This window comes from Medicago sativa, chromosome 4 (assembly GCF_051527215.1).
Source record: "Medicago sativa cultivar Bolivia chromosome 4, Bolivia_mono, whole genome shotgun sequence".
In the NCBI taxonomy this organism is placed as follows: Eukaryota; Viridiplantae; Streptophyta; class Magnoliopsida; order Fabales; family Fabaceae; genus Medicago; species Medicago sativa.
In genome coordinates this window covers 24,416,604-24,429,583 of record NC_140752.1, presented here as the reverse complement: position 1 = coordinate 24,429,583, position 12,980 = coordinate 24,416,604, and the positions used below count along the sequence as shown (strand labels likewise).

General features: G+C 31.5%; 1 protein-coding gene across 4 annotated transcripts; it reads left to right on the top strand.

The window, feature by feature from the left end:
- Positions 1-6,430: 6,430 nt before the first annotated feature.
- Positions 6,431-12,740, top strand: LOC146927172 (sucrose synthase-like). 4 transcript variants are annotated; one of them, XM_085700529.1, is made up of 9 exons: positions 6,431-6,647; positions 7,013-7,108; positions 7,448-7,557; positions 7,854-7,916; positions 8,025-8,217; positions 8,885-9,777; positions 10,168-11,509; positions 11,835-11,955; positions 12,243-12,740. In XM_085700529.1, the coding sequence occupies exons 3-6, from the start codon at positions 7,466-7,468 to the stop codon at positions 9,005-9,007; spliced, it is 471 nt and encodes a 156-aa protein (XP_085556655.1). In that variant the 5' UTR covers positions 6,431-6,647; positions 7,013-7,108; positions 7,448-7,465; the 3' UTR covers positions 9,008-9,777; positions 10,168-11,509; positions 11,835-11,955; positions 12,243-12,740. The 4 variants fall into 4 exon arrangements, with proteins under 4 accessions (XP_085556655.1, XP_085556654.1, XP_085556656.1 ...); XM_085700528.1 differs by having other exon boundaries at positions 7,442-7,557; XM_085700530.1 differs by lacking the exon at positions 7,013-7,108.
- Positions 12,741-12,980: the final 240 nt, after the last annotated feature.

The window sequence follows — 12,980 nt, the reverse complement described above, 5'->3', positions numbered from 1 at the left end:
CAACATTCCTAGTTCCATTCTTTTGGCTTTGGCTTTACTCCATGTGATATCCGACAAGGCTCGTTTTTTTTTTTTTTTTTTTTAGGGAATGTGATAAGGCTTGTTATACTTAATTGTCTTTTTAATTAATTAAAAGTATATATGTTGAGTGTGTAGAACGAGCATCAACTTTTTTTATAAAAAGAAAATTTCCATCGTTAGTTGATCGAAATTTACCCAAACGACAATTGACGTCAAACAAAATCATTTTGACTTAGGAATATGATCTAATTGAACTAAGAGTTAACTAGGAACATGAACTTCGACGATCAAAATCTTAGAGATAAGTTGATTCGACAAACCACCCATTTGGAAACCTAGACTCACTTATCTTCTGATTGAAATTTACCCAAATGATAAACGATATCAAACAAAATCATTCAGATTGTTGGATATGACTTAATTGAACTTAGAATGAACCAAAAACTTTGAATTTCGACGAAAGGATAGTTGTGTGATTTATTTGTAACAAAACTTCAGATCGTCGAAAATCGAGTTTGTATTTCGTCCTTAGTCCGTTTAGGTTTTATTAAACGGTCAAATTAAATATATAGAAGAGAAATTCTTAGTTGGAAACAACTACAAAACAAAAATTAATTACATGTGCCAATATAAATTTTATTTAGGCTTGTGTCAACCCATAACATGAATTAAATCATTGTTTAATTGTCTACTTTTCAAAACTGGTAACCACAATTAAATAAATTTAAAATCGTTGAAACTCATAAGTGCATGCTTGGTACAGTTGGTGATATTCAAATGTGTAACTCGTTAACTAACCCGTTTTACGGGTCGGGTCGCTTGTTCAACTAACCCGTTTTACGGGTCGGGTCGCTTGTTCGAATCATGGTTGGTCCAATTTGTGCAAATTCACAAGCCTTTTTTAAGCTTCTTGCAAAATCAAATGAGGTTAAAGTAACTCGTTAACTAACCCGTTACGGGTCGGGTCGCTTGTTCGAATCATGGTTGGTCCAATTTTTGCAAATTCACAAGCCAATCGCAGTTAATTTTTTTTAAGCTTCTTGCAAAATCAAATGAGGTTAAAATCTTTAATTTTTCAGGGAAGTTACATCTTTTCACACAGTAATTTAGAGAAATAATTATTCACACAAGAGAAGTCTCATCAAATTGTAAAGCGAAAAATGGATTATGCGAAAAACAGCATCTCTGAATGGTGGAGGAATCTTGGACGACGGACGACCGACGGCGATCAGAAATCAACCAAGAGAATTAATGAATCATAATCTAGAAACCAAACTAAGATGCAATCTCCAAACTTCAATGGAAATTAAAATAAAATTGAAAAAGTTTTTTGATGAAGATCAAATTTAAGTTAATGGGTAGGTTGATGGTGAGGGGAAACTTCTGGAATTATGGAAAACATGATGAAGAAGAAGAAAATGGAAGAAGGAAACGTGAAAAAAAATCTAAAGTGACAAACTACTGTGCTGATGTTACCAAGGTGTGAATTACTACTCTCAGTGTTTAACTTTTGGGGGGTGTTTCTAGCAAAAACAATAAAACCAATATTTCCCAATATAATATGTTTCCTTTTATTAATTATTTATTTTTAGCAGGTCACAGGACCCCACCGAAACCTGCAACTGTAGGTAAATGCACAAGTTGTGTTTTGTGCACAAGTATTGCATTTGTCCATTCTAAATGACACCTAAAACTCATCCTCATCTCATTTGTCCTTCTTTTGAATTTGAATAGGCACATGGGTCATGGCATTGGATGCTTTTTTATGAGTGTGGACATTCTACTTTTGAACTACTATGTGTATGTTTTCTGTTTTGGTTTCTCAACTACTATTATGTCTGTCCTTTACTAATGTGAAGAATCAAAAGATTCTCCCTCTACCAAACACACGATACACATTTAATTTTGGCATTTTCTTCATCAAAAAATAGTAGGGTTAATTATGTTTTTGGTCCCTACAAAATGGTGACCTTATAAGTTTAGTCCTTACTTAATTTTAATAGCATTTTTAATCCCTACAAAAAATTTCTGCACTCAATATTAGTCCTTACTCAATCCAAATTTGTTTAATTTATGCTTAAACTCTTAAGTTTTTCAACAATTTTTTACAGACGTGTTAAGAACGTTATTAAAAGGTCCTCCGAAAAAAATATCGCAAAAATTTGATTTCTACGTCCATATTTTTGTTACTTATATCTTAAACTTTTGTCGTTTTAAAAAATTCATATTTAATTTATTTCATGTTAAAAAATTATAGATTTTAGTAAATGAACCTTTCATAGTGTTCTAAACTTGTATAAAAAGAATCGTTAAAAAATTTAAGAGTTTAAGGATAATTAAACAAAATTTATTTTAGCAGGGACTAAAATTATAAGTAAATTTTTTTTGTAGGGATTAAAAAAGCTATTAAAATTAAGTAAGGATTAAACTTAGAAGGTCGCCATTTTATAGGGACCAAAAATATATTTAACCCAAAATAGTATAGAACCTACATATCTACAAGTATAAAAACAAGGTAGCGGAGAAGAAGAGTAGCAAAAAACACACATGTTCCTCTCAATACACCACCACTTGCTTTCCCTTTGATTTTTTTCTCTCTTATTCTCTGTTAAAAGATCCAGAGTTTCCTCTTTTCCTTTTATTATTTTTACCATCTTTATTTTCTTTTATTAATTAGTTTGTTAAGTTTTATTTTAAAATATGCTATTTGCTGATTTTTTTTTTCTCTTTTATTTCACGATTGAGCCTTCGGTTATTGACTTAACCTCTCTATTGTGTTTCTCCTTTTATATATTTCTCTAGATTGAAATTAAAAAACTATTCCAATTATGCTCTCCTTCCGTAACTTTGTTGCTTTTACTTATTTATGTTTCCTTGTTTTCTTCACGTCATAATTTTTTGGAATGCGCTGCAATGTCTTTTGTAGTGCTACACCTTTTTTTTTTGTTCATTCGTTTAAAGTACTATTTTAATTTTTTTTTAGAAAATGATTTTTTATGAAAATTTAGTAACTTTTCTCTGGTATTTAAAAAAAAGTGATGATTTTTAATAGTGATAATTTTTTTAAGTGATATTTTTTTTATTTGTATTGCTACCCGTTTGTTTGCCATGCCATCTAAGATTAATGTTTGTTAGCAACTTTGATTTTGAGCACATTACATCTCATCTAGAGCCTTCAATAGAGGGTGGGGGTTAGTTAAAGTTGCTTCTCATCTGCTATACTATTTTGTGAGCACATTACAATAGAGAAAGGGAAGAGCACAATAGGAACTGTGAGCTTTTTATTGTGCTCTTTCTCTACCTTTTCAACTTATCTCAATAATCTTTCATTTTCAAGAGATAGGATTATGGTTAACTATTGAGCCTATTATAAAGCAAGATATTTGTTCATTTGTCGACCATTTCTCAAACATGTCTTCATGAAATAACCAATAATGATTCATCGAGAAACCGCTTGCATATCATCTTGAATAAATGTGATATTACATTGTGCTTCCTCAAAAGTTAGAATACCCATTTTTGGAGCTTTTGTGTTTAACAATTCTATTTTATTTATAGAAATTCCATATACTTTTTTATGAGGGGATGTTACGACTAAAGTGTTGTGTTTAACCAACTTCTCTTTGGTCCCTATCAGAACATGTGTCGTTGTCCTTGTTTCTATGTGTTTTGGAAAATTATAGTAATAACCTTGATTGTGGAATCTTGAATACATTAACACTCAATCAAATCAATGTACATTTGGAGCAACTAATAAATAAAGTTGAAACCTTACTTTTACTTGACGGAATTATCGTTGAGAATGTTCATGAACTCAATGGTGAAGGATTTCATTTGCTTAAAACTCATTATATCATGTTATATTTAACAATGAAACACATAGTGTTACTCGGGTCAGGTTTCCTATCCCATATTTAAAGAGTTGGAAATTTACGGTGCTATGCAGTGAAGGAGATACAGTATGTCATGGTCCACTTGCGCCTAATTCATTTGGAAAGCTCACCATCATAAAAGTCACCAACTGTGGAGAACCATATGTTAGTGGATTTAGTTTTCTAGAAGGCATTGTATTATTAAATGACAAGTATGCAAGTGTAGATAGTGAAATTCTTGAGTTTGTTTTTCGAAGACATCATAGTTAAATCATTTGCACAAATTTGATAATTTCTGCTATTTTGATTCAGGGTCTTCCATAACTGAGTATCAATGGTTGGAGTCTTCATGTTCTGCATTGTTTAACAGCTCTAAGGTATGTTTTTTATATTTATTTTAAGCTTATACTGAAACAAATGATAGGATTTTAATTTAATGACATGCAGCATACACCAACCAATTTGTCGATAAAATGATAAATTTTGCAACTTTACAGTTTTTAATGTGCATGTTTAAGCTACTAGCAATGTAGGATTAGAAATATCTACTTTGCAAATATATCATCATCTGCTATAATCTTGGAAGGTGTCTAATGATTATAGAAGTCTGTCAGTTTGGCAAAGTATAAAACTGAAAGTAATAAAAATAGAACTCGGAGTTGAAAAATAAATGGCAGGGAGGTTGAGCGACCTAGATGAGCGATCTAGATTATAGCTACAAGTTAAAATTCATCCAATCCATCACAGTATTTGTAAGACTAAATCAAACCATCCGGGATTATTAAAGAAGTTCCAATGGGAATAGAAAAAGGAATTGTTAAAAATGTCAATTTAAAAATATATTCATAGTTTTTCAATAAAGCAAAATCATTATTTTATATATTATAAAATGACATTGTACAAAAAAAAATGACATAAATTAAGACAAACAAATTTTATTAAAATGACATAATTTAAAAGGCTTAATTACACTTTTGGCCCCCTAAGTATCCAAAAGTTGCGATTTTGGCCCCCTAAAAAAAATATCTCTTTTTTGGCACCTTAAGTTCACTTTTGGTTGCAATTTTGGCCCCCCAAGCCAATTTTGACTCAGTCAACAGACACGTGCGCGCCACGTGTGTAAATTTATTTTATTTTATTTTTTTAATTTATAAAAAATAAAAAAAATATTTTTGTAATTAAAAAATGTTTTTTTTATTACAGAAATAAAAATGTATTTTTAATTACAAAAAAAATTGAAAAAAAAATCTGAAAATTAATAAAAAAATTGAAAAAAAAAATATTATAAAATTCTGGAAAATTGAAAAATTAATAAAAAAATTGAAAAGAAATAAAAAAATTCTGGAAATTTGAAAAATTAATAAAAAAAGATTAAAAAAAATAAAATAATCTAAAAAATTCTGAAAAAATAAAATTTCGAAATTTTTTGAAAAAAATTAAAATTCTGGAAAAATGAAATTTTCGAAATTTTAATGAAAAATTTTAATTAAAATTCTGGAAAAATTCTAATTAAAATTTTAATGAAAAATAAAAATTCTGGAAAATATTTAAAAAAATTCGAAATTTTCGAAAAAATTAAAAAGATTAATCATTTTTAAAAAAATGAAATTTTCGAAATTTTCATTAGTATATATGTCGAGCTTAGGTTTTTTCAGTGTATTTTTCGAAACTTCTAAATTTTCATTAGTATTTTTTCCGGGAAAATTTTCGTTAGTATTTTTTCCGAGAAATTTTCATTATGTGTATTCCGGTTTACAAAAAATTATGTGTATTCTGGTTTGTAAATACACAAAAAATTATGTGTATTCCGGTTTATAAATACACAAAAATTCCCGGAAAAAATACTAATGAAAATTTCGAAAATTTTTAAATATTTTCCGTATTTTCCAGAATTTTCAATTTTTTCAATTTTCAAGAATTCCGTTTTCAAATTTTCCAGATATTTTCGAAATTTTTAAATTTTTTAAATTTTTTTCAATTTTAAATTTTTTTAATACTAATGAATTTTCAAATTTTCAATTTTTTTAATCATTTTTTATTTTTATTAATTTTTGCTGAATTTTTAAATTTTTTCCGTATTTTTTCAATTATTTTTCATTTTTATTAATTTTTCAATTTTCCAGAATTTTTTAATATTTTTTTTCAATTTTTTTTATTAATTTTTCAATTTTCCAGAATTTTTTAATATTTTTTTTCAATTTTTTTATTAATTTTTCAATTTTCCAGAATTTTTTAAAAAATAATCAATTTTTTATTAATTTTTCATTTTTCCAGAATTCTTATTTATTTTTTAATTACAAAATAAAAAAAAATATTAAAAAATACAAAAATGCGTCCACGTCAGCGTTGACTGGGTCAAAATTGGGCTAGGGGGCCAAAATTGCAACCAAAAGTGAACTTAAGGGGCCAAAAAAGAGATATTTTTTTTAGGGGGCGAAAATCGCAACTTTTGGATACTTAGGGGGCCAAAAGTGTAATTAAGCCAATTTAAAACGGATGAAGTATATAATAGAGATAACAACGCCCACCACCACATCAGTTTACTACTCTCTCTCCACACGCAGACCACCACCAGCACTCATCTTCTCTCTTCATTTTCAACAAACTCCAACCACCGTTCAGCAAAACCAAAACTACCATTCTATTCATCCTACTCTCCTCTACAAAACGCACTATTCCTCTCACTCACATTTTCCGGAAACCACCGTGCCGGAGTTCGTTGTGCACCTACTTTATCTCTTTCTTTTGCTTTTGGTACTTCTTCCTTTAACAGATCTGGGCTATATTTTTTGTTTTCCACTGCTGTGATACTTGCAAAACAACAACGATCAAATGATAAGTTTAGATCTGATGATTTTGGTGTATTTTCTCATCAGTTTCACATGCAACATTATATTTCAATGTTTATCTTACTGTTAGTAAAGTGTTTTAAGATTGTTGCTTTTGTTTGTTTGTTTGTTTGTTTGTTTGTTTGTTTGTTCTTGTTCTGTATTGTTAATTTAAAAAAAAAAAGATGATTTTTTCTTACAAAATGATTGTGGTACTTTTTGTTAGGCTTTTGTGGTCTTCAAGCATCACTCTTTTATTTTTTAAAAGTGATGCTTGCTTTTTGTTTGTAGATATTAATGTTCTTGAACTTATGGTATTGACTTGGGACTTGAGAGTGTGTTCCTCTCGAGTTCTCAGATTCGATTCTCTTTGGTGTGTCAATTTAGGTGAGTTAATTTAGCTGCAACTTTGATTTTGAGTATAATCAATCTAGTTAAGCGTAACATGTTCTTCTAAGCCCATTGAAAAGGTAAAAAATTGCATCTTGGAATATTTTTCCTGCACTGTCTAAGGCAGATAAATTTTGGTTCAATTAAGGAATATGATTTTTAATTAATGTTATTATTCTTTGGGTAGTTGGTTGGTAAGGGTTGTCTAATCATGTAGAATTATTTCTTTCTTTCTTCTTTTAAACATTTTTTTTTAGTTTTTGTTGATTATTCTTATATTATTTGTTACATGGTTGCTTATATTGATTTGTGATGCTTTTTATGTTGCAGTTGAAGTTTTAAGCTTTTGAAGCAATGACTAGTCTTACACGTTCTACTTCTCTCCATGAGAGATTTGATGAATCTCTCACCGCTCACATGAATGAAATTTTGGCACTTTTGTCAAGGTACTGCTCAAAATTCTCTCCTTGTTTTTTTGCATATTTAGTTAGATCCGCGTTGAGTTTGGCGAAATCGCAATGGCACTGTGATTTGTTAAAGTTATCTACTGTAGTGTTTGCAAAAACCACAATGACACTGTGATTTTGCTAAAGTTACAGTCTTACCGAGTCTTACCGAGTGTAGCTTTTTCCAAAGTCATGGTGACACATTGTGATTCTGTCAAATTTACCTCGAGGTGAAATATACTCTGAGATTGTTGTAAAGATTTAAATTAACATTCAAAATCTCATGGTGTTAAAAGGATTGAAGCAAAGGGAAAGGGAATCCTACAACACCATCAGGTCGTTGCTGAGTTTGAAGAAAGGTAATGATTTTTGACATTCAATTCCTCTTGATTTTTTCTGCAATGGAGATAGTATGTTTTGTTATGTTATTAGTAGAACCTAACATGTTTCATTAACTCTTAATGTAGTTCTAAAGGCAACTTTGTGCTTGAGTTGGACTTTGAACCATTCAACGCCTCTTTTCCTCGACCAAATCTGAACAAGTCGATTGGAAATGGCGTCGAGTTCTTCAATCGCCATCTTTCTGCTAAACTTTTCCATGGCAAAGAAAGCTTGCAGCCACTGTTGGAATTCCTCAGGCTTCACAACTATAATGGGAAGGTATTTTTGATATACTTATTTGAAGCCATGCCATCAGATATTAATAATGTTTGTTATCTACTTTGATTTTGAGTATAATCAATCTAGTTAAGCCTAGCATGTTCTTCTAAGATAATTTATAACGTTGAGCCTTCAAATCTAATCATATTCTTTTAAGCCTATTAAAAAAGTATTTTTATTTTTTATTTTTTTACTTTTTCAATATGCTTAGAAGAACATGTTAGCCTACAATACATATCATCTAGAGCCTTCAATAGGAACTGTGAGCTTCATATTGTGTTCTTTCTCTTTCTCTACTTTTTCAACTCATCTCAGTAGCCTTTGATTTTTAAGAGATAGGATTATGGCTGTTTCTTGTATATATGATGATTGCTTTAGTATTCATATTTTTCTAATTTATTTAACCATTATGTGTGACTTAAGTTCTGTTGATGAACAATTAATTATTGATTAAGATGATAACTAAGTATAAATAGTTCTAAAATATAAATATAACGGACTTGACAACAAGTTTAGATACCATGGGAAAACCAGCAATATTACTGTTTCTTCACATTCATACCATGATTCATGCTACTTGTTTAACTTGGAATGTATGAGTTTTAATCATAATCAAAACGATGTTTATAAACCTTGCTTATCATATCGTATCGCCATTATTACACAGAAACTCTTCATGCAACTCATGCGTTCACATGTATACCATCAAATCTCCACGCAACTCTTCGGTTCGACCGTAATTTCCTTGATTAATTACATTTCCTATGGGGAGCTTGAAGGTGAAGGTTAACTCGCTTGAAGCAATCATTACAACAGAGGAAAATGGGATGACAATCAACATACTACTATGTTCAACTTGAAAACTTTGATCGTGTGGGACTGTGCAAATATTGAGTACTTATTTTTGTCTACCATGGTTGGAAGTTTTAAAAACCTTAGACAACTGGAAATTAAGAATTGTCGTTCAATGGAGGAGATAATAGCTAAAGAATTGTCGTTACAGATTACAGATTGTCCTTCAGTGGAAGAGATATTCAAATTGACTCCGAGTGACCAAAGCAGTATAGAAGATATGACTAAGTTGAAATATGTTTTTTTAGAAACATTACCAAAGCTAAAAAATATATGGAGTATGGATCCTAATGGAGTTCTGCATTTTCATGATCTAGAAGAACTACATATACATCAGTGTGGAAGCTTGGAGCATGTACTTCCTCTTTCTGTAGTCATTTGCTGCTCCATGCTCAACCGTCTTTGTATAGGTGATTGCAAGGAAATTTTTGCAAGCTCAATCGTCTTTGTATAGGTGATTGCAAGGAAATTGTTGCGGTTACAGAGAATGAGGATTTTATATTTATATCTCAACAATTTGAATTGAATGCCTTGAGCACTCTAACTTTTAAGGCCTTACCGAAGCTCAAAGGCTTTTATGGAGGAAATCACACCCTTGCATGTCCATCTTTGAGAGTGATGACTGTTTTAGGCTGTGCTAAGTTGACTGTATTTAAAACTCAGGAGCCTCTGATGTTGCTTCAAGAACCACATTTCGTTGTTGAAGAGGTATGTATCATAAATATTAACATATGATAACAATTTTCTTGAAAAGAACACATGTTTTGGGCTTTCAGTATTCAAATTTTTTTAATTTATTTAACCATTACTGTGTGACTTAAGTTTTGTTGATGAACAATTAATTATTGATTATGATGATAAACTTGTATAAATAGTTCTAAAATATAAATAAAATGGACTTTACAACATGTTTTGATACTATGGGAATCCCAACTATATCACTGTTTCTTCACATTCATACCATGATTTTTAAATGCTACTTGTTCAACTTTGAATGTGTGGGTTTTAATCATAATCAAATGTGTGGGTTTTAATCATAATCAAAACAATGTTTAGAAACCTTGCTTATCAGATTATATCACCTTTTGTATTATACAGAAACTCTTCCTGCAACTCTTCCGTTCATATGGATATCGACAAACCTCCACGCAACTCTTCGGTTCGACTGTGATTTCCTTGATTAATTACATTTCTTTGGAAAGTTTGCCAAACCATAATAACTTTCCAGTAAATGTCGCATTAACTTTCTATTGTTGGGGGATGTAAAGGTAACTGAATGTTCTCTCCTGAATGAATGCTAAGAGGTGATTGTCGAAGGATTAGGTCAGAAGTTTGATCTGCAGGGTCTTGATGCTAGATAAATAGTTTAAAATAGAGAACATCCTCATCATTCTGGATGATATATGTAACTACTCACAATAAACCAGAATAAGAAACCGACAAAATAAATGTTTTTATTGAAAATTGGCGCACAATTTTACCTTCAGACTTGAACCTCAAGTTGTGAAAAAGAAATCTTTGGGTGCACCCATTTTCAATAATAACTCTTTATTTTTTAAACTTATCAACAATTTGAAATTCATGAGGGCCAACACTTAGGGTGACTTCAAGACAAAGCTGCACTTCAAGAGCTTGGTGGAGATTCAAGAGGGCCAACACTTGTGATCGAGGTAGCTTTGAGGTCAATGGCTGATGATAACGGTGCCGTTGAATTGGAAGAGTTTGTTGTAAGTGGGAAGTCAAGAATTGTGGTTTTGAATATAGATAGGACCGGTCTCTGGAGAGAATTGCCTGAAACTGCACAACATCAGCAGCAGCAAAATGAATCTAGTGTGGATGTGAATGGTGTTATGGCTGTGATGGGCAGGCAAGTTTTGAGGCCTATGTCTGATGCGTGGATGTTACATGGTGACTCTCACATGTGAGGGTTACAACCAATGTTTTCTGGTGGTGGACCAAAGGGGAGCACCAAGACTAATGGGAATGTTGGCTGCACATGGTGTTATAGATTCCATTGATGTGATGCCATATAAACCAAAAACATATGACGAGGATATTAAGGATCTTGAGGCTTTACTAAATAAGAGATTGTTTAGGGAGATGCAAAAATCTAAAACTGGTGGGGAACTTTTGTATTTATTTCATCCGACCGACTGCAAGGAAGACTGCTAAGGTTCAAATTCAATGCTTACTGCTTACGTGTACACCGCATTGTTCTCTGCCGCTTGGAACTTTGGGGATATAAATGTGTTAAGGAGATCATTTGGGTGAAAACAAATTAGTTTCGGCAAATAACTAGAACTGGACGTACGGGCCATTGGCTCAATCACAACAAGGAAGTTGCCTTTTTGGAATAAAGGGTAGTCCAGAAATAAACAGAAACCTTGACACTGATGTCATTGTTGCTGAAGTTCGGGAAACAAGCGGCAAGCCAGATGAGGTTTGTATTTGCACCCAGGTTTTTACTTTTTATAGTTAATGTCCTTCAATGCTTTGCCTAACTTTGAAAAACGTGGTCAACAGTAGTCATTGGTAATGTATCTATAATTAGGTTTCATCTTTATCCAAAAAAATTGTTTTACATTATAATAAACTCGGCCAAGACAAAACGAACTTACTAAAAGCCATTCACATGTATATTTTTTTTTCACTTTTCGTCTCCACATTTGTGATTGTTAACCTTGCACGACCGATCTTGTAAATAGTTTAATTAAGCTTGGTAATAATGTTTTTCTACCATTTGAGTATTTGAATTTAAATCTCAGATGTATCCTTTGTTCGAGAGGACAAGTCCAAAAACAAGAAAGCTGGAATTGTTTGCTCCCATTCACAGTCGAGTAGTGTAAGCTGGAATTGTCCGCTCCCATGCACACATACTCATGCAGGGTAGGTTTTCAATTCTCATGACTGGTATATTATTTTGAGTTCTTTCCTTTGTATTCTTAAAAGTTAAAATAGTTTGGTTGGGGCCGAGTATTGTCTGGATTTGAAATGAATATTGATGTATGTAAGCAAGCTCACTTAATAATGCGTTTTTGATTTCTTTGACGAAGAACCTAATCTGGTTGTGGTTGTAGCTTTAGGGCAGAAAAAATCATCTATAGGCATAGAAATCTGAAGCTGTTTTTTGAGGTGTTCTTTATTATTGATTATATTCTCCATTGTTCCATCAGGTGGTTGTCTCCTGGTAATCAATTGAGTGGTGTAAGGTTAGTTGATGAAGGGCTGCTGGCAAGGTTTAAAGCAGCTTATCCATATGTGGAGTTGCAGCCAGCATCACCTCTTAGAGCTTCTGCTATGGAAGTAGACTCTAGTGTTGCTGAGCTGGTCAAACAAGGGGTCGATTTTCCGGCACAGAATCGAAGTGCTGCATTCAAGTTGTTCTTGAGAGCTATATTTATTTTAATGTTTTCACATGGTTATCAGTGCTGCATGACACGTTGATTCGAAACAAACCTGAACATAATCGATATAAATTGCTAAATCATTTTTGAAATCGCAATTTGTTTTGATGAATCATGTGATTCAATTTTTATTGTAGGATTCTTCATTTACCGTATTGTTGTTAGGCTGGCCATATATATTTACTCTTCGGAAGATGTAGAATTTAACATAAGGAAAAAGCAATGTAATTCAAACTACTATCAACAAAAGAGTGTAATTATTTTCTTCTTGTTTGTCTCATAAGTTGATTGCTTAATAGATGATTCTCACCTAATTTCTAATACATCTTATACACATCACAATAATATGCTCCTCAGAGCTCCCCATATTAGATAAATAGAGTACTCAGCACAAGGCCACCAACTTGGAATGAATACAAAAATGAATACAAAAATCTTTGGAGCAGTTACTTACGAGTTTACCATCACTTTAGTTCTATGAAGAAAATTAGTCTTTAAACTATATAA

Excerpts from the sequence above, each read along its gene's own strand:
- LOC146927172 (XM_085700530.1), top strand. The coding sequence starts at position 7,466 with ATGACTAGTCTTACACGTTCTACTTCTCTCCATGAGAGATTTGATGAA. Across the intron at positions 7,558-7,853 it reads ATTTTGGCACTTTTGTCAAG|GATTGAAGCAAAGGGAAAGG; the intron begins GTACTGCTCAAA and ends TGGTGTTAAAAG. Across the intron at positions 7,917-8,024 it reads GTTGCTGAGTTTGAAGAAAG|TTCTAAAGGCAACTTTGTGC; the intron begins GTAATGATTTTT and ends CTCTTAATGTAG.